General features: G+C 39.3%; 1 protein-coding gene across 7 annotated transcripts in view; it reads right to left on the bottom strand.

Annotated features, from left to right (window-relative positions):
• map3k4 (mitogen-activated protein kinase kinase kinase 4) overlaps positions 1-23,038 on the bottom strand; it is a 216,237-nt gene that overhangs the window by 44,364 nt on the left and 148,835 nt on the right. For all 7 annotated transcript variants that reach the window (XM_060916493.1, XM_060916494.1, XM_060916495.1 and 4 more), the window contains 3 exons: positions 6,805-6,888; positions 5,850-6,119; positions 1,849-1,998 (listed from right to left, as the gene is read on the bottom strand). In XM_060916493.1, coding sequence (XP_060772476.1) covers positions 1,849-1,998; positions 5,850-6,119; positions 6,805-6,888 — 504 coding nt within the window. The remainder of the gene's footprint in view (positions 1-1,848; positions 1,999-5,849; positions 6,120-6,804; positions 6,889-23,038) is intronic.

Genomic DNA, 23,038 nt, shown 5'->3' with positions numbered 1-23,038 from the left:
ACAAGTTTGTTAATAATCAAGGGCATAACTCTGGTAAAATTTGCCCAAATTATATGAAATTTCAGTCTGCGTATAACTGTCATATAACAAAGCCTTTTGCCAAGTTTGGTGAAATTCCTCCACAAACTGTGAGAGGAGTTGATGTCAGAAGAACGTACACCCTCATGAAATTGTCAAAGTACAAGTTATTTAATCAAGGGTCAAAACTCTGGTAAAATTTTCACAAACAAAATTAAATTGCAACATGCGTATTACCGTCATATAACAAGGCCTTTTGCTGAGCTGCGAGAAACTCGTCCAAAAATTGAGAGAGGAGTTGATGTCAGAAGGCGAGCACACCTTCATGAAATTGTCAAAGTACAAGGTTGTTAATCAAGGGCCACAACTCTGGTAAAAATGTGACTGAATTGAACAAAATAACATGCGTACTACAGTCATAGAACAAAGCCTTTTGCCAAATTTGGTGAAATTCCTCCAAAAATTGTGAGAGGAGTTGATTTCAGAAGGAAAACACACTCATGAAATTGTCAAAGTATAATTTTGTTAACCAAGGGCTGGAACTCCGGTAAAATGTGACCCAATTTAATGAAATTGCAATATGCGTATTAACAACATATAACAAAGAATCCTGCCCAGTTTTGTGAAATTCCTCCAAAAATTGAGAGAGGAGCTGATTTCAGCACCATTCCCGGGACGGACGGATAGATGGAAATCGCCATGGCAATCCCCCCTCGGGCCTTTCGGCCAGCAGGGGATAAAAATGATTAAACATAAAAAAGGTATTTATTTGTAGTGTTGTTCACACAGCCAAATGTTTAAGAATCTATTGTACGAGTACTGTATGTTTATTATCCATCTTGCTATATTACACAACACTAATTATCGACTGCACAGAACCATAGCACTGAATGCACTCGGTCCCAAATGCCATGTACACTTGAAGGCCTATTTTGATTGGCCCACTGTGGACATCACAAAATGTACATGTTTGTCACAGGGCCTAAAGCACCAGCTGAAATGGGTTGTCTAATTAGGTTAAAGGAACAGTCCACCGTATTTCCATAATGAAATATGCTCTTATCTGAATTGAGACGAGCTGCTCCGTATCTATCCGAGCTTTGTGCGACCTCCCAGTCAGTCAGACGCAGTCAGACACGCTGTCACTCCCGTTAGCAATGTAGCTAGGCTCAGTATGGCCAACGGTATTTTTTGGGGCTGTAGTTAGATGCGACCAAACTCTTCCGCGTTTTTCCTGTTTACATAGGTTCATATGACCAGTGATATGAAACAAGTTCAGTTACACAAATTGAAACGTAGCGATTTTCTATGCTATGGAAAGTCCGCACTATAATGACAGGCGTACTAACACCTTCTGCGCGCTTCGGCAGCGCACTGATATCTGAGCTCCGTATCAATGCGCTGCCGAAGCGCGCAGAAGGTGTTAGTACGCCTGTCATTATAGTGCGGACTTTCCATAGCATAGAAAATCGCTACGTTTCAATTTGTGTAACTGAACTTGTTTCATATCACTGGTCATATAAACCTATGTAAACAGGAAAAATGCGGAAGAGTTTGGTCGCATCTAACTACAGCCCCAAAAAATACCGTTGGCCATACTGAGCCTAGCTACATTGCTAACTGGAGTGACAGCGCGTCTGACTGCGTCTGACTGACTGGGAGGTCGCGCAAAGCTTGGACAGGTACGGAGCAGCTCGTCTCAATTCAGATAAGAGCATATTTCATTATGGAAATACGGTGGACTGTTCCTTTAAGTTTTGTTTCACACCTAAACTTCAACAGCTCAGTTCAGCACAATCACATTCTAATTTGATGTCAGAAATGTAATACCTTGAGCTGCTCCAGTGCTTGGGCAATAAGGGGCTGGCTAGAAGTCTGCTCACGTCGTAGCGTTAACAGCTCCCCCATAGAATTATGAAAGGCTTTGCGCTGGGCTACCAGGTGGCCAGACTGCATTACAATCAGCAACATGTTCTCCACCTAAAGAATAAGAGAAACATTTGAATTCAGATGTAAGGTTGACTGTGGACAAATATATGCAATGAGGGTACCTAGTAGCGTTCATATTGTGTACTGTGTATAATAAACATATTTAAATTGATTACATTAGTCATTTTGAAAGGCAACAAATACTGCGTGGGAGCTGAGGGAACCACAAAAGGGGAAAGGAAAAGATAGCTCCATGAACATTGTCCTTTATTTACTTTTTAATCGATTGTTTTATTTCAATTGAGGTTTTGACACACACCCAAATTTGAATTAAAGTGTATGTAATGCCTTATTGTGATTATTTAAAATGAATAGATATCATTACTAACGACCAAAATGAATTAAAGCGGGGGGGGGGGGGGGGGGGGGGGGGGGATTAATTATTTGTTATTTTATCATCAAGCACAAAACTATCGATAAATCGCAGTGTCCGGATCGCGGAAAAAGGCAGCCTTGCCCCAGGGCTTATCTTGCATGATGTCATGCATGGAACCCCAGTTATCTGGGTCATTTCAGTTCATCTGACCTTGTGCTTGTTTACTCGCTGAAATTGGATATTTGTGTTGAAATCTTACAAAAATAACGATGTGAAAGCACTGCATTGTGTTTGGATGTTCAAATCCATATACGACAGGACATTCAGTTCACGAATTTCCGAGAAATGACACTAATCTAAAGTGACAGTGGGTGAAATTTGTGCAAATGAAGTGGGCAGATTTCATGTCACCTACTACTAATAAATGTGATTCATCAAGTGTTCATCACCACCAGAACGACCACATGGGAGTTACTGGAGCATAAAAGAAACCCATTTATTTAATAAATGGCATTTGATCTGACAGTTTGTCGTTTCTCCTGTTATCGCCCACTTCATATTTTCTTTCAGTAATTACACTGAATAAGTGTACATTTTAAATATTATATTTCTGCATTTACTGAGATACATGTAAATATTTTCCCTATATTTTGCAGTGGCCAGCTTAGAATAAAAATCCACAAACCAGTCTGTGTTTCTAATTCTCTCTAGCTGGTGGTGCGCTATCGGTGGTGAGCAGGACTGTCATGAATTGAGTGAACTGGCAGTTTCTCGTCTTGGGGGCTCAAAAAGATGACCACTCTGGAATGTCCTTGATAATCATCTGCCTCTTCATGCGACATAAGAATTCCAATCACTATCAGAATTCTCTCCAAAACATGATTCCGTATCGAGACTGGTCTAACCACTACTGCGCACAGGAACAAAATTGATACCTGGACCTTTGTTACATGTGCGACATCACGCACCCCTTCGGAATCTTCCAGTTCAGTCTCGGCAGATTTAATTGTTTTTCCCATTAATTTACGGCCTTTTGGATCAGCTATGGTTCGAAAACACATGGTTAATCAAAAATAACGATTGTTGCTTTGTACAAGGAAAAAAGTGGGGTTTAGGGACATTAAATTCACTTTAAATAAACTATATGGCCAAAAGTATGTGGACACCTATCGCAGCCACATGTGGGCTGTTCCCAGACTGTTGCCACAAAGTTGGTAGCACACAATTATTTAGAATATCCTTGTATGTTGTAGCATTTCAATTTGTCTTCACTAGACATGACCATGTCTCTGTGCAAAATTTGAAGTCCATAAAAACATGGTTTGCCAAGGTTGGCGTGGAAGAACTCAAGTGGCCTGCACACAGCCCTCTCCTCAACGCCACTGAACACCTTTGGAATGAACACTGACTGAATGCCATGCTTTCTCGTCTGATATCAGGCAACAAGCTCACTAATGCTCTTGTGCATAAAAGGGCACAAATTCTGACAGCATCATTCTAAAACAAGAGTGATCGGAGAGCACAATATCCCCCGCTGGAACTAGGCCATAACTCTGGTAAAATGCGACTGAATTGAACGAAATTGCAATACATGCATTACTGACATATAACAAAGAATCCTGTCAAGTTTTGTGAAATTCCTCCAAAAATTGTGGGAGGAGTTGATTTCAGAAGGTGAGTACCCTTTCTGGGATGGACGGGTGGCCATCACCACGACATAATCCCCCTTCAGGCCTTTCGGCCAGCTGGGGATAATAAAAATTGTGAGGGAAGTTGCACACCTTGATGAAATTGCAAAAAGTACAAGTTTGTTCATAATCAAGGGCATAACTCTAGTAAAATTTACCCAGATTATACAAAATTTCAATATGTGTACAACTGTCATATAACCAGTGATGGGAATAACGGCGTTAGAATAAACGGCGTTACTTTTTTTAGTAACGAGTAATCTAACTAATTACTTTTTACATCGTTATAACGCCGTTCCCGTTACTTACAATAAAATACTATGCGTTACTTTATTAAAGCTGTTCTCATCTGGCACGCTGCTCGTTCAGCCTTTCTTTACTCTGCTTTAGTGTGGGGCGGGGAGACACGAGACAACGGCACAGTAAGCCAATCAGAGTAGATTTGGACAACATATGTAGGTAGGCCACGCCTACTGCACTACTGCGCGCTCTTTCAATCGGAAGACCCAGCGATGGCGAGCGGTCAGCCCAGCACTGCGCTTTCACACTGGAAATACAGCCATTACTTTTCATTACTTGAAATAAAAGGCAAGAGTGTTTACGTGCAATGCACATTATGTCGAGGAACAAAGCGTTTGTCCTCGTCAGTGGCCAGTAATTAGTAACATAATTTTAATAACTGCAAAAATATATTACATTTGATAGATGTCTTATCTCACATTGTCCCACAAAAATATTAATATAGTGTAGATAACGTTACTAATTGGTTCTGTTAAGTGTCCATTTCAGTCATTAAACACATTTAACATTCACTTTTATTATGATTACACTAATTGAATTTGATTTTTTTTGAGGGGGAACAAAATGTAACGGAATAATTACTTTCCCTGGTAATTAGTTACTTTTATGACAAAGTAACTCCGTTACTAACTCAGTTACTTTTTGGTAAAAGTAACTAGTAACTATAACTAATTACTTTTTGAAAGTAACGTGCCCAACACTGCATATAACAAAGCCAAGTTTGGTGAAATTCCTCCACAAATTGTGAGAGGAGTTGATTTCAGAAGAACATACACCCTCATGAAATTGTCAAAGTACAAATTATTTAATCAAGGGGAAATTTTGTTACTCTGGTAAAATGTGACCGAATTTAACAAAATTGCAATATGTGCATTACTGATATATAACACAAAATCCTGCCAAGTTTTATGAAATTCCTCCAAAAATTGCGAGAGGACTTGATTTCAGAAGGTGAGCACCCTTCCCAGGACGGACGGACGGAAATCGCCACAACATAATCCCCCTTTGGGCCTTTCGGCCAGCAGGTGGAAATCCTTCCCAGAAGAGTGGAGGCAATTACAGCAGCAAAGGGGGACACAAATGACATATTAACGACCATGGCTTTGGAATGGGATGTCTAACAAGCACATTTTGGTGTGATGATCAGGTGCCCACATACTTTTGACCATATAGTACATAATACCCTCGAAAAGAACGGTGCCATTTTCAACTGTAGAGACTCTCAAATACATACCAGTCAAGTGACTTAAAAACTAGCATCTTATTAGCAGACATATTAACCCGACACAGAGTATGCCTGAAAGTAATGTTTAGAGTTGAAATGGATTTCAAATATTTCAATTGAATGGATTTTTGTCGAATTAAACGCAAAACAATACCTTCAAGTGGGAACATTTGAAATATAGCAGGTGGTTATAATATTTTGGATGAAATAAATGCTGAATGATCCAACAGCAAACGCAGTTTTCATATTTAAACACATTATACCTTGAAGAGGCTTTCCAGGCAGCATAAGATCAGTTGATCTGTTAATTTACCTTCATTGCCTTCAAGGTATCTGCAGTCTCCATCTGTGGTACCAGTTTGAGCACAGTCCCATCCCACAGGGCCCAGCTGGCCTCAGCAGGCACGTCCCCAGCTCCATGCTTGCTCATGAGAAGATAGGCCTCGTCTTCAGGGATCTCGTCTGGCTCCTTAGAGCACTCCTTCCCTGCTGCTGCATTCAGTAGCTGCAAGATGGTGAGCCGCTGGTCCATCAGACCACTTGGGACAAAGACCTGGAGTTCATCCAAGCCTGGGATATGGACCTGCAGAGGAAGGAAAAGCACACATGCATGTATGTTGGTTTAATCACTGGGCCTCATTTATCCATCATTTAGTAAAGCTGAGTGTAAATCAAACCGAACAAAAATTTTCCAAAAAGGCCGAATTTCTTTGCAGTCATGCACATATCGATCACCTGTAATGTACAAAGTGCATTCCTGACATAACACATTTGTATTTCATGATGCCCATGAAACTGCAAAAAAAGTTCAAGTGTATAGACAGCTTGGATCACGAAATGAACGATCAAGGTAAAAACTAAAAGGCGGAAGTGGAAATTAATGACTTATTTTGATGTCAATAAAAATATTTAGTCCCTGTCCTAGTGAACTAGTATGAGGATGTCTCTTGGACGGAGACTCATGATAGAGTAAATGCATGTACAATTTATTTACACACAAATTTTCATATCCATAATTGTGGTGGTTCAGCAGCTTTTAACTACATTTCCCCCCCTTTCAACCCAAAATAAAAGGTTGCACCTCTAAATAAAAATGAATGTTTATATTATAATTTGATTTGATGAATTATCTTGCAGTTCTATTGCAGACAGACAGGAATTTTAAATTTGTGGTAAAAATTGCTGACTTCAATTTGTTTAGCCTTCCTTCATAATAATCTGAGCATGATCACTGCCAGCAGACACTATTAACAGACAAAAAACAATACCTTGACATAGTTTTTTAGTTTCAGAGTTTGGAGGATGCAAGGCACTCCACGGGCCAGGATGAAGTCAGCAGCAATCTCAAGGTCCTGCAGACAAGAAGTATGTAGCACTTTCAAGCACAAATCATGTGGCATGTGTAGCAACTGAAACATAAAAAACTGTTTAAAAAAGCAGGACAAAAAGACACAAATATACAAGCACATTTTGCTGAAAATCACCTTCCTTTACATCGGTGATATCACCATGGCTCATCATTTGCTTTGCAGTATTTTGACATACTGAAATCTCAAAAGCCCGGATTTTATCATCTACATCGGTTGTTGCAGTGTTGTAGTCGAGTCACCAAACCTCGAGTCCGAGTCCAGTCCAAGTCATTAGAAAAAAAAAAATTTCAAGTCAAGTTCAAGAACAAGACTCCAACCGCACTATTTGACGGTGGCTGTTTTAGTGTCATTAAGGTTAGTTTGTTCCTGAACAGGCGAATGTGCATTCTCTTTGTCAAGGAGTGCAAAGTATTCTGTCAGAGATGGTTGGGAGACAGAGTGTGCAGAAAGTGCGTTTATTAATACAAGTGAAAACAGGTAAACAATCCAGGGGTGGGTTTCCCGAAAGCCTCTTAAGGCTAAGAGTGTCTTTAATTACCTCCCAAGATCCATCGTCAAGCTACACACAGAATGCGCATGTGCCTCCGAGGGACTCTCACAGTCCCCGGGGGAAACTGGTGTTGAATCTGCTGCCATGTTCAGTTATTTTTCTTGTACTTTGCAAGTACATCAAGTTAAAGGAGAACTGAAGGCAAATTCATCATCATCAAAATTCTATTTCTGATTTTATTAAATATAGGAAAGTATTTTTGATCGCCATTTTGTCACTGCTATAGCAAGTTCTGAGTGTTTGAAATGTACTCTGTAATATAAACTCAACAAAAATAAAAACTTTACACTCGTTTCAAAGTCAATAATTTGAACATTTTGGAAAATAGGTTTGAAATAATGATTGTATTCAATTATCTTGTCATTAAAGATGCTATAGCATACAGATCATGTTTGTCATGGAATCGGTTCCACCGGAAATGCGACGACAATGTCCATGATCAAAAACTGTGAGTCACAACTTAATGCAGAGCAGAGCGCAGGCGATTTCGAATGGTTTGGGCAGTCACTCGACCTCCAAACAATTCATTCCCAGTGGATGTGGCAGTGACAAACCGATTACGCAAATGACGTAAGACAATCTGTCGGTCTTCTGCGTGTGACGTCACACGTGGTCGACCAGGACGGGGGCGGTCGGCTGTGGTGCCAGTTTGAAGGAGACGTGTCTGGAGATTATGGATGGTCTGTCAACTGCATCCCATAACCCTCACAACGTCAGTGACGGATGTTCCCGTATTCAGCATGCCAATGGCACGTTCACGCTGAATGTTTGACAGTCGTGGCATTGCAAATTAACGAATAATTAACCATAAAACCTTGTTTTTCTGAGATGACACTCTACTCTGCTACCGTGAGATCAATTGCACGTGTATCAATAGGTCATGTCACTTGTGTCACGTGGAAACGTGATTTTAGCATGCAGTGCTCTCGCACGTGCTACGTAGGCCCGACCAGTAGAATGAATGTGTGACGTAATGCCCTTGACAATGCATTTAACCATAATCACAACAAGAACTCTTTCAAGAAAAGTTTCTAAACACTATTTGAAAAATAATGAGTGTCAAGTTTTTATTTTTGCTGAGTATATATCAGTCAAAGCGATGGCCGTAAACGAGATTCGTTGAGACCTGTGCGAGACATCGTAGGATGGAAGTAAAATGTACAGCGGAAATCAAAGTGACCAACATCTGCCAACGTCGTCAAAAGACGCGCGCGCCTTCTTTCAAATGCTAACGTAATCAAGCTGGAAGTTTTGTTTGTTTTGAGAGCAAACAGGAAAGTTTGAAGAAAGTAGGCAGTAATCGTCATTTAAACTCGTTTTGGTGCAATATTTCGTTTGGAAAACAGTTTTCAAAATGGCGGCACCGACACCTGGCTGACACTTCACGTTTTGAAGTCTTGCACAAGTCTCGTGAAGATCGCGCGGATAAGCGACGCCTGCCGTGGACCAAACGAACTAAATTCAACACGGCTAAAAACCGAACAGGCTGATAAGTATAATATTTAATTGCAATTAGTCGTCAATACGAGTCACGATATAAGGTTACTAAAACCGAAAATGTAATTGAATAATATGTTAATTAAGAAATAAAGCAAGTTTAAAAATGACTTTAGTTCTCCTTTAACTGTTAAATAAATATACAAAAAATATTATGACTATATTTCAATGTTATGGAATTATGTATGGATATCAGAATGTCACACACACACACACACACACACACTATATACTTTCACCATTAGGCTAGTTTCTTACATAACTTACCTTATTTCTACTGTTAGAACGCTAACCATTGAGGCACTGGTTTTTGCTTTTTCCATTCCCCTTATGTCACTTACAGTATTTCAATTAGGCACTGTTTTTTAGGCATTTATTTATTGCACAGTTCTTATTCCATACATTTCCCCCCCCTCATCCAGCTTGTATTGTTGTATTTTAACTTATACTGTATTTTATACTGTACTGTTATGAAGCGACTTCTGGCACAAGAATTTCCCTCGGGATTAATAAAGTTTTGTTTTATGTGATATAAAGATAAAGGTCAATTCACCCTCTTTAGGTACACAAAGATTAAAACATCTCTCTCTCTCTCTGCACACGTGCACATATAAGGGAAAACGTTGCCAGCGTGGCATTGTAGATAACAGTTGAAATAATCCTGACTATATGTTTGACTAACAGTGAAATGAGCAGGCACAGGGAACACATTTATTTAGCTATTTAGTTTGTCATTTGCTCATTCTTTCGTGTGAACGCTTATTCACTTAAACACACTTGGAATAAAAAATATTGCCCAAAAATGTAAAATAGTTTCAATTATTAATTACTGCATTATATATGTAATGCTTAATGACACCACAATATTTTAACATATTTTAAACACTTTATATTTCATTGTTTTTTGGTAAAAAATGAACACCATGTGACTGCCTCGACTGGATTTAATAACTACTCATGTGCATATATATAACAGTTATTCCATGAAATAAAGTTGCACATGAGCTGATAGCCGAGTTGGCTAAAAGCCACACATGATGAGATTGAGTAGAATAACTGTTTAATTCTATCCACCTTCACTGGATTTTGAGAAACAGAGCATTTTCATTTTTTGAAAATTCGATAAATAAAAACTTCATACAAAACATCTGATAAAATCATTTCCGCTTTGAATGTAAACAAACCAGTGAAATGTCAGTAGCAATTTGTGAAAAAGGCTATTATGATAATAATTCTTGGGGGGGGGGGGGGGGGGGGGGGGGTACGTTCTTACCATCAAATACTTTCATTCCATATTTTGTTGCTTTTTTTTGTATTTTTGGGGTTTTGTTTCCAGGTAGAGTTTTTATTTCATTCTCGGTTGGTTCAGCAACACGCTCTGCCATTTTGTTGTTCTTTTTCTTTAGGGTTTTTGGTGGCTGGCAAACCAACTTAAAAGATGCATTACTGCCACCGACTGGACAGTAGCTATTTTTAAATTTACATGCCTTCTGGTGCATTCTCCACTAATAAATTACTGACCATTTCCCTGAAAAATACTTGCAAAATACGTATGAAATTTCCCTCCAAATGTGTGCACGCTTGGCTTTCTCAGTTACCCGCTATAGTCTGCTGCCTGGCTCTGTAACATAACTACATATGCTACGGCATAGTCGCGTGGTCCGGCTCAGCCAATCAGAGCATGAGAATCGATCAATGAATATGGCGCCACTTCCAGAAGTGAAAACAATTTCGTGGTGAAATAATTGGATTTGCAGCAAATTATGGGCAGTGGAGGCAACATAAATTGCTTGAACATTGAAAGGCAAGTTTGTTTGTCTTTTTCCTGGGATCGAGTAGCCAGCGCAGACCGTCTGTGTAGGCAGAGAAAACCGCCGTCACTGGCACTCATGGACATCTCTGATGGATTGAGATATATACACACGCACATACATACACACAGTATATTTCACACACACAGATATGGTATATGTATAAATCAACCCTTTTAGACGGATAACCACCATGAGAGTCCACACTGTCAAACGAGATTAATTTTGACTTTAACTGTCTTATATGACTTACTATAAATACAAGGCTATTAAAAAAATATAGCTGAAAGCAGCAATTAAAGGGGCACATTTACCACAGTGTTGCATCACCTCTACTTCAAACAACACATATGGAGGAGCTGGAGGAGACCAGCTGCTGTAGTTTTGCAAGTGAAATGTCTTATTCTTGCCTGATATACAATTTCAGTTGCATTCTTCTTTTGGCTGCTCCCGTTCAGGGTCACCACAGCAGATCTGTTCCACATATTTGATTTGGCATAGGTTTTACACTGGATGCCCTTCCTGACCCAACCCTCCCCAATCTGTCCAGGTCTGGGACTGACACCAAGTATGCACTAGCTTGTGCAACCCCGGTGGCTGGGTATTTTACCAAATCTGCATGTCTTTGAGCTGTGGGAGGAAACTGGTAGCCTGGGCCCACCCGTCTTAAGTGTGACGCAACACGAGGGCCTGTTGCGAGCTTAGTCTGGCAAGGCAAGCTATCTACAGCTCTTCCAAGCTCCCGAAAAATCGGGAGCCAATCAACTTTGAACATCTCCAACGGCCCTGGGTAGAGGCGTGTTCAAGGCACTGACGTAGTAGAACTGCGACCGGAAGCCATAGATTGTTTACAGAATCTACACTGTGTGCACAATTATTAGGCAAGTGAGTACTCTGACCCTACCATTATTTCTATGCATGTTTTCCAACCGCAAGCTAGATACACTTGAATGCTAATTGGATTTAAGCATTCTCAGGTGGTATTTATTTGTGTAATGAGGGAGGGTGTGACCTAAAGTCATTAATACCCTATATTAAGGTGTGCATAATTATTAGGCAGCTTCTTTATCTCAGGCGAAATGGGCCAAAAAAAGAGATTTAACAGACACTGAAAAGACAAAAATTGTAAAATGCCTATCAGAGGGATGCAGCACTCTTGAAATAGCTAAGCTATAGAAATGTGAGCACAGAACAATCAAACGTTTTGTTGCAAATAGTCAACAGGGTCGCAAAAAACGTGTGGAGAAGAAAAGACACAAATTAACCGCAAAAGACTTGAGAAGGATTAAACATGAAGCTACCAGGAACCCATTATCCTCCAGTGCCACAATATTCTAGAACTGCAACCGACCTGGAGTGTCCAGAAGGACAATGTGTTCGGTGCTCAGAGACATGGCCAAGGTAAGGAAGGCTGAAACACGACCACCACTAAACAAGACTCACAAGTTGAAATGTCAAGATTGGGCCAAGAAATATCTGAAGACAGATTTTCCAAAGGTTTTATGGACGGATGAAATGAGAGTGACTCTGGATAGACCAGATGGATGGGCCCATAGCTGGATAACTAATGGACACAGGGCACTTTGACTCAGACACCAGCAAGGTGGTGGAGGGGTAATGGCATGGGCTGCTATTATTAAGGATGAGCTAGTTTGACCATTTCAGGTTGAAGATGGACTTAACATCAACTCCCAAACCTACTGCCAGTTTCTAAAAGATACATTCTTCAAGCAATGGTATGGGAAGAAGTCTGCATCATTCAAGAAGGCCATGATTGTTATGCAGAACAATGCACCATCACATGCACCCTAGTACTCCACTGCTTGGCGAGCCCGCAAAGGCCTTAAAGATGACAAAGTAATGACATGGCCCCCTTCCTCACCTGACTTAAACCCTATTGAGTACTTGTGGCCCCTTCTTAAGCATGAGATTTACAGCGAGGGAAGACAATACACCACTCTGAATAGCATTTGGGAGGCCGTGGTTGCTCCTGCACAAAAAGTTGATCGTCAACAAATAAAAAAAACTAACAGACTGGATGGAAGGCTCATGGCAGTTACTGAAAAGAAGGGTGGCTATATTGGTCACTGAATATTTTTGAAATGCTAGAAGTGTTTATTTGTTAATTCTGAGTTGTTTATTTGTTACACTGAAAATTAAAATAAACAAGTGAGATGGGAAACTTTAAGCTTTTCATTTAGTTGCATAATAATTCTGCACACTAAATGTTGCCTAATAATTCTGCACACTTGTATATTCCCCTGAGAAGGCCTAAACTCCCCTTTCCTTTGTTAATCATTCTGGTTTTAGGTTTATTAACAATTTGGATTGACAGAGCACTGTATTTGTTCAACGATAAAATTAATCATCAGGAATACAACTTGCCTAATAATTGTGCACACAGTGTATGCCGGAAGCACTTCATTCACTAGAAACATTACGAACATGGAGCAAGTTCTCATTGAAAACGGAGCAAAGAGCAGCCCTGGAGGTATTTATTGAAAGGAAGGACGTTTTCGCCTTGCTCCCGACTGGCTTCGGTAAGAGTTTAATCTACCAGTTAGCCCCGTCGCGTCACATACGTCAGAGGAAAGACTGACGTGATTGGTTTAAGCTTCGTCACAGCCTTTTCTGGCTTCGACCAGTAGCAAACTGAGGCATTTCAGGGAGGCGGGTCAACCACGCACTTTGGGAAACGGTTGGGCTTAATATCTTTGCCAGACCAAATGCTTGCAGAGCTTTGAAGTTGCGTTAGCCAGACTAGGAAACTGGAGCATCCAGAGGAAACACACATAAAGACAGGGAGAACATGCAAACTCCACATAAAACTACTAACCAGCTAACCACTGCACCGCCAAGTAATTAGTAAAAACAAATGTTTTCATGTTTTAGTGCCCCCTAGTGTTCAAATGATGTGAAAGTTTTTGGAGACCCTGGGAGCGCCATCCCATTGGGTATTTTCAAAGTTCATGTCAATCCATTCTGTGCTGTTTTCCAAAAAACTCAAAACGGCGGAAAAATCTTGGCGGAAAACAACTTGATGCGTTGTCCTCTACAGCCAAAGAAGTTGGACTTATCAACACGGAGAAAACAAAAGTCTGGGCAAAATCCATTGGCCAACCTACCATCAAGCTAGAGGGAAACAATCCAGAAGTAGTGGATGATTTCCAATATCTTGGTGCTTTTGTGAACGATACTCTCCATGATTTTAAGCACCGTAGGGTCAGCCTTTTGGAAGCTCAAACACATCTGGCAAGCCAAAGCTCACATCAGCCTCAAAGTAAAGCTCTTTAACACTTCTGTTTAGTGTCCTCTTATACAATACAGAATCATATATAATCAGTGAGTCCTTTGAGAAGATGATCAGTGTCTTCCAAACCCAATATCTTCGAATAATTCTGAATATCAGCAAAAAAGATCACATCACCAACAACTATATATACGAGCAGACAGGAACGAGACCCCTGATAGAGACAGTAATTCATTCATTCATCGGCAGCTGTCTTTTGTTGGTCACTCAATCAGGAGGAATGAAAGTGATCTCATCTAACAGTACTATCTGTATGTTCCATCTCATGGTCATCGAAGCAGAGGAAGACAGAAATCAAACTACTTGCAACATGTTGCCAAACTTTGAAGCAATGATCTCATGCTGGATGAGAGGGAAGTGCAGATTACTGCCAAGGATCAGGTCTTGTGGAGATCAAAAGTTAAAGCTGCCTCACGTTTCTCTACCACAAGATGAGACGGAGCTGACCAAGATTCCTGTTATGAATGTGAATAGTGGCAAATGTAGGTCTTGCCAATTAGGCAAATTATCATAAATTTCAGTGGGTATGGCTAAGGAAACCATTATGCAATAGTTTTAGCAACAGAATCGAGCTGGGGGGGGGGGGGGGGGGGGGGGAGAAGAAATTTCTTTCCATGCCTTATTTTCCAAGAGATATGCTTCTTTTTCTGTGCACAATATGAATAGCACCCCCCTAGTGGCCAATTTAAGTGAAATTGCATTGGTTACTAGTGTGTCATTACCTGAACCAATCATTCAATTTTTATGATTATGGCTCAATGTTAACCCTGTCAAACTCCGTCATCAACAATCCACGTACAGAATAGAACACAGATTCAACATTTAATCTCATTTGTACTTATGGCTCCTGGGGGGGGGGGAATTATCTGACATTCACTGTACCCCAAACTTTGTCTATGCCTCAAATTTTGTGTGCATCCATGCAAACATTCATGAGTTACAGCTGTTAGAGTAAACCAACTTCACCCACTTAGAACTGATTGCCATGTGGCAGCAATATCAATTTTGTGAAGATTGGCCAAAAATCCAAGGGCCGGTTTGCAAAAGTAGGTTTTGCATATTATGCAAATGATTGTAAATTTGAGTTTGTAAAATAAAGGTTAAAATAGATGTTTGCCAGAGTTATTACAGTTTTTACATTTTCATGAGTTTTTATTTTTCTTTAGTCCTTCAGTTTTTTCCCCAGCTTAGTTTTAGTTGGTTACTGCATATATAGTTTTATTGTGAAGAACTGAATAGCTTTAGTTTTTATTTCATTAGTTTTGGTTTTTCAGATTCTACACAGTAAGCATCATTGAAGTTTTACGGCAGCCAGCATTACTGCCAACTGGTTCATTACTGTCTCAAGGGGGGGAAAAAAAACGAAAATCAAAGTTATGGTAATTTTACCTGCAATTCTATTTCATTTTAGTTTGTGTTGCATTGCTCATGTAGTTTTTATTTAGCTTTCTTTCTTTTTGGAAAACGCATTATTTTTATTTCAGTTAATTAACTTATTTTTTTCAATGCTAGAGCGGCAGCTACAATTATCGACACCTTAACGATCTTTTGGCCGTTGTAAAAGTAGAAAAGCCTTTCAATCCGTAAATTGTGCATGAAAAGTTACTCAAACTTCCACTGGAAATAAAGGAGTTGATTCCCAATGACTTAGCGTATCAGATCACATGACACCGTTCCACAATTATCGACACCTTTGTCCAGAATTATCAACCGTTCCACAATTATCGATATCTAGATGATTATTTAAATAAATAAATTAATTATTTTTTTTAAATTGGTATGTGGTATTAAGTTAACAAAACAGTTCTTATTTAAAATTTGTTTTACACAGACTTATATTTAGTACAAAATATATTTTATATTTTATATAAATATATGGATGTCGGTGCTTACGTAAATGAAGTAATTCTAATGTTTGTAAACAAATGAACTGAATGTTTAACCTGCGTCAGAAAATCATTTTGTTCCACTTTCTACCCACTAAGTATTTTCATAGATCACATTTTGCTAATCATTCGTCGTTGTTTGTAATAATTTCTAGTTTTGTAGTTTACCAATATTTCAAACAATGCTCTAATTTGTTGCAATTAAATTCAGATTGGTGAAGCTTCAATATTTTCAAACAAGTGATTTTTTTTTTATTGAGATTTTAAATTTGCATCTAAAAACAAAATATCTACTGATATTGTAATAATATGTGGTAGATATTTCCAACAAACTGCAAAAAAAAAAAATTCTGAATGGAACAGAAAAATCTGAATGTTTCAAGCATGTAATTAATTATCTGAGCTCCGTATCAATGTGCTGCCGAAGCGCGCAGAAGGTGTTAGTACGCCTGTCATTATAGTGTGGACTTTCCATAGCATAGAAAATCGCTACGTTTCAATTTGTGTAACTGAACTTGTTTCATATCACTGGTCATATAAACCTATGTAAACAGGAAAAACGCGGAAGAGTTTGGTCGCATCTAACTACAGCCCCAAAAAATACCATTGGCCATACTGAGCCTAGCTACATTGCTAACAGGAGTGACAGCGCGTCTGACTGACTGGGAGGTCGCGCAAAGCTCGGACAGGTACGGAGCAGCTCGTCTCAATTCAGATAAGAGCATATTTCATTATGGAAGTACGGTGGACTGTTCCTTTAATCCAACGGTGGTATCTGTTGTTCTCTTGTTGTATGATTTGAGCATTGTCCTAATCCATTATATGATTTTCCCTTCTGCAGTGGTCTGTTATTGCTGATTTGAGGTTCTCTTGCGTGGCTTTATCTTTTTTTGCTCATTTGTCTCTGTTCTGTTTCTTTTTCACATTCCTTTTTATGTTCCTTTTTTCGTATGCTAAAACTCTTTCCTGTCTCCCCAATGTAGGTTTTATTGCATGACTGGCATGGTATTTCATATATGACATTGCATTTATTGTGTTGGTCGATTGTGTCCTTAGGGTGAACTAGTAGCTGTCGTAGTTTGGTATATGGTTTCACGGGTGTTTGTATATTGTGTTTTTTAACGGCTCTTTGGATTCGTTCTGTAACTCCTCTGACATACGGTAGAGTCACTACTGCTTTGCTTTCTTGTTTTCGGGTTGTCTGTTTTCTTCCTTTTTTCATCTGTGTCTTTTCTTTTGTTTTCACTTGTTGTGCGCCTCTGTGTATGGCCCATGGTGGATATTGACATGCGATCAAAGCTTGCCATATGTGGTGTTCTTCTGTTGCGCGTTCTGTGGGATCGGTTATGATTGCTGCACGTTCGTAGTGTTCTGACAACTGACAGTTTGCGTGCGATGGGGTGTTCAGACGTCCAGAGCAGATATTGATCAGTATGCGTCGTTTTTCTGTAGATTGTTATTTTGATGTCTCCGTCATCTATATGGTGAATTTTTATGTCCAAAAATGCTATTAATTTTTCTGTTTCCTCTTCATGCATAAATTTTATGTTGCTGGTATGGTCACACCTCTGTAACATCAGCTGATTACAAAAGCACGTCACACACCAACATCCGGGTGACCCTCTGATGAAGACGGAAGTTACACCGTCGAAACATGTCAGGTAAAGGAAAAAACTTTTACATGTCTGTAACAAAAGAAAACTAATGACTTGATAGCTGATGGCATTTCTTCATGCTTCTCAGTTGCTATGGCCGGTGGAAATTTACCTGGATCATGAGTTATGAGCCCCGCTGTGGATCTATTAAAGCCTATTTTTCAGCAGATATTTTGTTAGTTGTGATTCAAGATGAGGTAGCTTGAAAAAGCAAAATGGCTCACTTGCTATCCAGGTAGCAAGCAGCTGCTAGCATGCTAATGGCTACCGTGCTAAACAGCATGCTAAAAGGCTTTTGTGCTGGAACATTTTCAAACAAACAGTTTGTAGAGTTCACTATCAACACAGAAATGCACGCTGAACTGTGGGAAGGACTCCGGTGACCCAGACCCTGGCTGGGACCAGGTTGGTGCGTAATAGCTGGGTCCAGGATAAAGGTGCTAGGATATTGGCTAAAGCCTTGCTAACTCTACTTCTGGTATAACTAAGTTTTGTCTACATATTATTTATATTATTCATAATGCATTTTCATGAATATTGATTTATTCCGGATTTCACTGTTGCAACTTTCTCGAAGAAAAAAGTGAAGCAGGGAAGGTTTATTTAAAAGTTATTGCCTGTTTTTCAAATAAGAAAATCCCACTAAACCTACACGTTATGGCATCAAAACAATCGTGTGAATTTCCTAAAATAAAGCATGCCATTCCATATTTTAAATAAACCATATTTTTCCCCAGTCCTGAGCATTTCTTATGCCAGCTGTTAAAAAAAAAAAAAAAGACTTTCCATTTATTGACTGCTTTTACCGTCTTCTTAGGTCGAACATTCCTGCACAAACTACATATTTTGGCATCAGATTGATCAGACATGTAGCCCTGATCCAAACATTATTCGCTCAGCGACTTGGTGAATATTTTCAGCGCTTTGAAGGGTTTTTAACTAGGCTAGATCACAGAGCATATAAATGTGCCTAACTGTCTTCGAATCGATTTCACACGTCATATTTACTGGATCAAAAATAGGCAAATTTCAGGTTAAATGACATATTAAAAGGTCATAGGGAAGGGTCGCAGGTGGAACGTAGAATATCAACTTTGTTTTCTAGAAGAACGACCCAAAAAGCAAATTCAATCTTCCTGGTGTCTAATTTGCACCCCAAAATTGAATAAAACGGTTAAAATATACTGGTTTGCGCAAGTTCCGAAGGTTTGTTTACATCTCACTTACGTGCACTTTTACCGCCAGGGGACCGTCATAGTGACGTCATTCAAGGCAAACAGACCGGGAGCAGCTCTGTGTTTACTTGCGAACCGAGCACACGTGTACGGACTTCGGTTGTGTAAAATGTCTGAAAGCGATAGCGATTTTGAAGTAGGAACTCTTCAAATTGAATATCGAGAGGTGAAACCATACATGTATGAACCTATGGCCGTTGGGAAGCAATCAGTGAATGTGGCTCACTGGTTTGACCGTGCAGCTTCGGAATCGGACAGCGACTCGGCTGACTCTGATCGCGGTGACCCCGGACCTCAACAAGACTCGTGCCCAAACGATTTATCCTGGTAGTTATGATAAATTCCTACTTTCTTCATAGTACTAAATAAGAGCCCTTTTGAAGAATAATTAAACCACACAGGCACACACACAATCCCTATAATATAACATGGATTCGTTTATATTGCTAATATAATATATTGCTAATAGTAATACAAGCATTATACTATTTATAGCCTACTCTGAGCGAGGAAATATCCCTTTTGTCTCATTTCCACAATGACTGTACAGGATCCCTCAGGATTCTTGACTTGTCAATTGCAAGCAAAGGTAAAAATGTTTACCTCCAATCTTCTCCTTTTTGCTTGAGCGTTGCTGCTCCGTTTCTTCTTTGACTGCTTGATTTTGTGTTCGAATTTTGTCGGAACAGCGTCAGGTTTGAGCCTTCTCTGTCCGACACTGACCCCTAAACCCTCCAACAGATGGGGATTCTTCAAAAAGTGATCGGAGCACAGAGTGGCATATTTACCCGGCTGCCAACCCTCTCGCTTCACGTGCACAACCCACTCTCTCCGCCTCTTCTCCTCTCTCGAAAAAAGGTAAAAACTTCTTCCTGAACCAGTCCCGTTGTTACAGTTCACTGCACACCAATAAGGCATGGTTTTTCTTTGGAAATTCCCGAACGGCAACGCAAATAAATTGAAGTGGACTCAACTCAAGCGGTTTGTTTGCCATGAATGACGTCACACGCCGAGTGGTCACGAAAATCGCCTAGCAGAAATTCGCCGCGATTTGCGCCAACTTATTTTAATTACTACTTATTAACAATACTTCTTGGGACCAGAAGAAAATTACAGAGGGCTTTTTTAACATACAAAGTTTCAAATGTGCATAAATTGAAAACCTTTGCCTATGACCTTGAAGCATCAAAATGACCATGTGGGTCTCCTGAAACGAACCATGTCATTATCTGCACAACTCTGTGAATACTTTGAGTTTTGAGAGCTCATTTTAACTGCTTATAAAGTGCTTTGTGTTTCCGACTTCAGTACGGATGGAGAAAAGGGACAAATTAATTCTTTTGTCTCATACCAGAAATATGGAAGGGGAAAAGGGACAAACTAACGCAAGGTTGAATGTAACATTAGGCATATAATAGACAAGTTTAGAATTAACACGTGTTTGTGTCAGCAAACTTTCTACTTGCTATATTTCGTGTTTCATGCTAGTTTTAGTTTGTAAAAGCTTTAAGATAATTACAGAAAGTAGAAAGTACATCAGTCAAGAGTAATTAAACCATATGGCAAAAAGATACAGGAGTGCTCAGGAATTTTGCAGAAAGGTTTGGCTGACGTTTGACTCCATTCCCTACAGGTGTAAAAATAAAAACCAAAAGGTAAAATCACTTGATCATCACACCCTTGCTAGTGGATGTGTCATTTCATTTAGCGGCGTTAGAAGTTGGATATACAGTAACACCAACATTTTGTGGATAAAGGTCAATGATAAAACTGTAACTAAATTAGGCTCCGCCTCATTAGAACTGATTGACATGTGGTGGCCATAATGTGAACAAATGTCAACATGTTTCTGATCATTTTTGAGTTTCACATTCTCCTCAGTAGTTTGACAAAATTGTGAAGCTCGGACAAAAATCTTAGGACAAGTTCTCAAAAGGTTTTGCATATTAAGCAAATTATCAAAAATGTGAGTGGGTGGAGCTAAAGGGTCCAAAATGCAAATTTTGGGGGGTAAAGAGAGAAAGCATGGGGAAAAATGTTTCACTGTACCCCTTAGTTGGTAAAAGATATGCTTATGTTCAAAAACATTAATTGCACCTCCCAGAGGCCTGAGTGAGACTATCAATTAATTGGGGGTCCTTAAGGGGACCATACTTTCAGCCTCCTGAAAACTGATTGGCTGATCAGCCAAGGAAGAGCTTTCTCAAAGTTTCTTCTTCAAACATCTACTTCCAGATCAGCATAGAGATGCAGTATAGCAAGGTTCAACTCAAATGGACGTACAAATCTGGAGAAACAGTTATGGGTTGTTTTACAATCAGGGTATGCAAGCTAAAAATCACATTTAACACTTATTATCTTCAATATCAAAAGGCTTGACTAAATAAACTTGGTTGTTTATTGTAGTCCTGTGATCGCTCTATTTACCATGCAAAAAAAAAAAAATTTGGTGATAACGTTATTTTTGGTGAATGTATGGCAATATGTGTCATATTTAGCAAAATTACTCGTGTCATTTAGAAAAAGTGCTTTTTTGACCACAGGTAGCTCCAGAAGGGATGCACTTAAATCATTCTTTATACCATAAAACAAATATTTGGCTCCATATCATTGAAACATAGTTAAGTTTTAATGTTGAATGCCAGTAAGTTTTCAGACTATTTTGATCAAATTAGTATGCAATTGTGTCAAAAAAAAAAAAAAGTCCTCTCCGAGACAGCTAATTTTTCAATATAAAATAACACATCTAAAATGATTATTTTCATCCTAAAATGTGGTCAAGATATTGGGACATAAATATTAGAGACAACACAAAGCTTACAGCCTTATATTTAAAAGCACTATGGAAGTAGTGGATTCTGAATTGTCAAAAAAAAATGTCCTCTCTGAGAATCACTTCATTTGTTTCTCCCATCTTATAGCAGATTACACAAAACTACCATACACACATGTCAAAAAATTACCTGAAATCTGTTCTTTAACTTGTCCTTCACTTAAAAACTGGTACAAGAACCAGTTTGAATCAATTTGAATTTTGGACCCCTGTGACGCAAACTTTGTACCCTGATTGTAAAGCAACCCTTATCTGACCTGATGTATGACCATGCCCTGAACTTTGCACATGACCTCAGAACCCTGTCCTGAATATATAGTTCAAATAAGTAGCAAAAAGAATTTCCACTCTAGTACTTGTGGTATTCGAGATAAGAGTCAAAATGTTAAATATTTAGCTATAGCACCACCATTAGTCCAATCAGGCTCATCTCTCTTACCCAAGTAGCAGGAGGGAGCACTATGTACTCCTACCACCAATAATGAGGAAAACATGTAATCACTATAGGGTGCCTACATGCCTTTATTTCTTTATTTTCCCTTATAATAAGAATAAGAAGAAAACATGCAATCACTAGAGGACGTCTATGCACCTTTGTGCTTGGACCCCTAAATAGCAGAAAACAGAAAACAATGTTTTAAGTAATTTAGGTTTCAGAACTATTCAACTTTAGTTTAAATACTACTTTCTGTATCAATTTAGAACAGTGATTTTCAGACTCTCAGCCATAGCCTATTCTTTCTATAGATGACTTGCAACCACATCATGAGCGTCCACCATGATGGTGGATATACAAATCAACTAGGATGGCAGCTGCTGAAAGCATGTCTGTAAACAATGCTGAATTTTCTCAGTATTACCTCGATTTGAACAATCGAGTGAAGATAGATGTGTGTGGTTTTGACCTATATTATTTTTAAAAAGTCGGGCTTTTCTGAAGACACTTCTACTGACCATCAGGTACGAATACAGGTCATTTCGTCCAATAGTTAAGACATTTTGTCCAAAGCCTTTTTCATATACACTATCAATTACTTTATATTTCAGGGTTTTTTTTTTTCGAAAAAAGGCAGAATTCTCAATAGAATTTGACCGAAGCAAAACACATTTTTGTAAAGCAAATGAGTGCCATAGTATGTGCGCTTCGACACTAAAGAGCGTACTAAGTGAGGTAACCACGTAGGATCGTGCATGTCTATGTTTCCGGCTGGATCATATTAAACCTTCAGGCGCCAAGCAGTGCTCTCACGGAGGCTCTGTTCGCAAATCCCGGGCCAAGGCGCGGTCTTACCGACCCGCGGTCTTACTGACCCGAGACCGTACTCTTCCAAAGGGGGAGGCTTAGAGGGAGGTGC

This window comes from Neoarius graeffei, chromosome 3 (genome assembly GCF_027579695.1).
Source record: "Neoarius graeffei isolate fNeoGra1 chromosome 3, fNeoGra1.pri, whole genome shotgun sequence".
NCBI lineage: Eukaryota > Metazoa > Chordata > Actinopteri > Siluriformes > Ariidae > Neoarius > Neoarius graeffei.
This window is presented reverse-complemented; position numbering and strand designations above follow the sequence as displayed.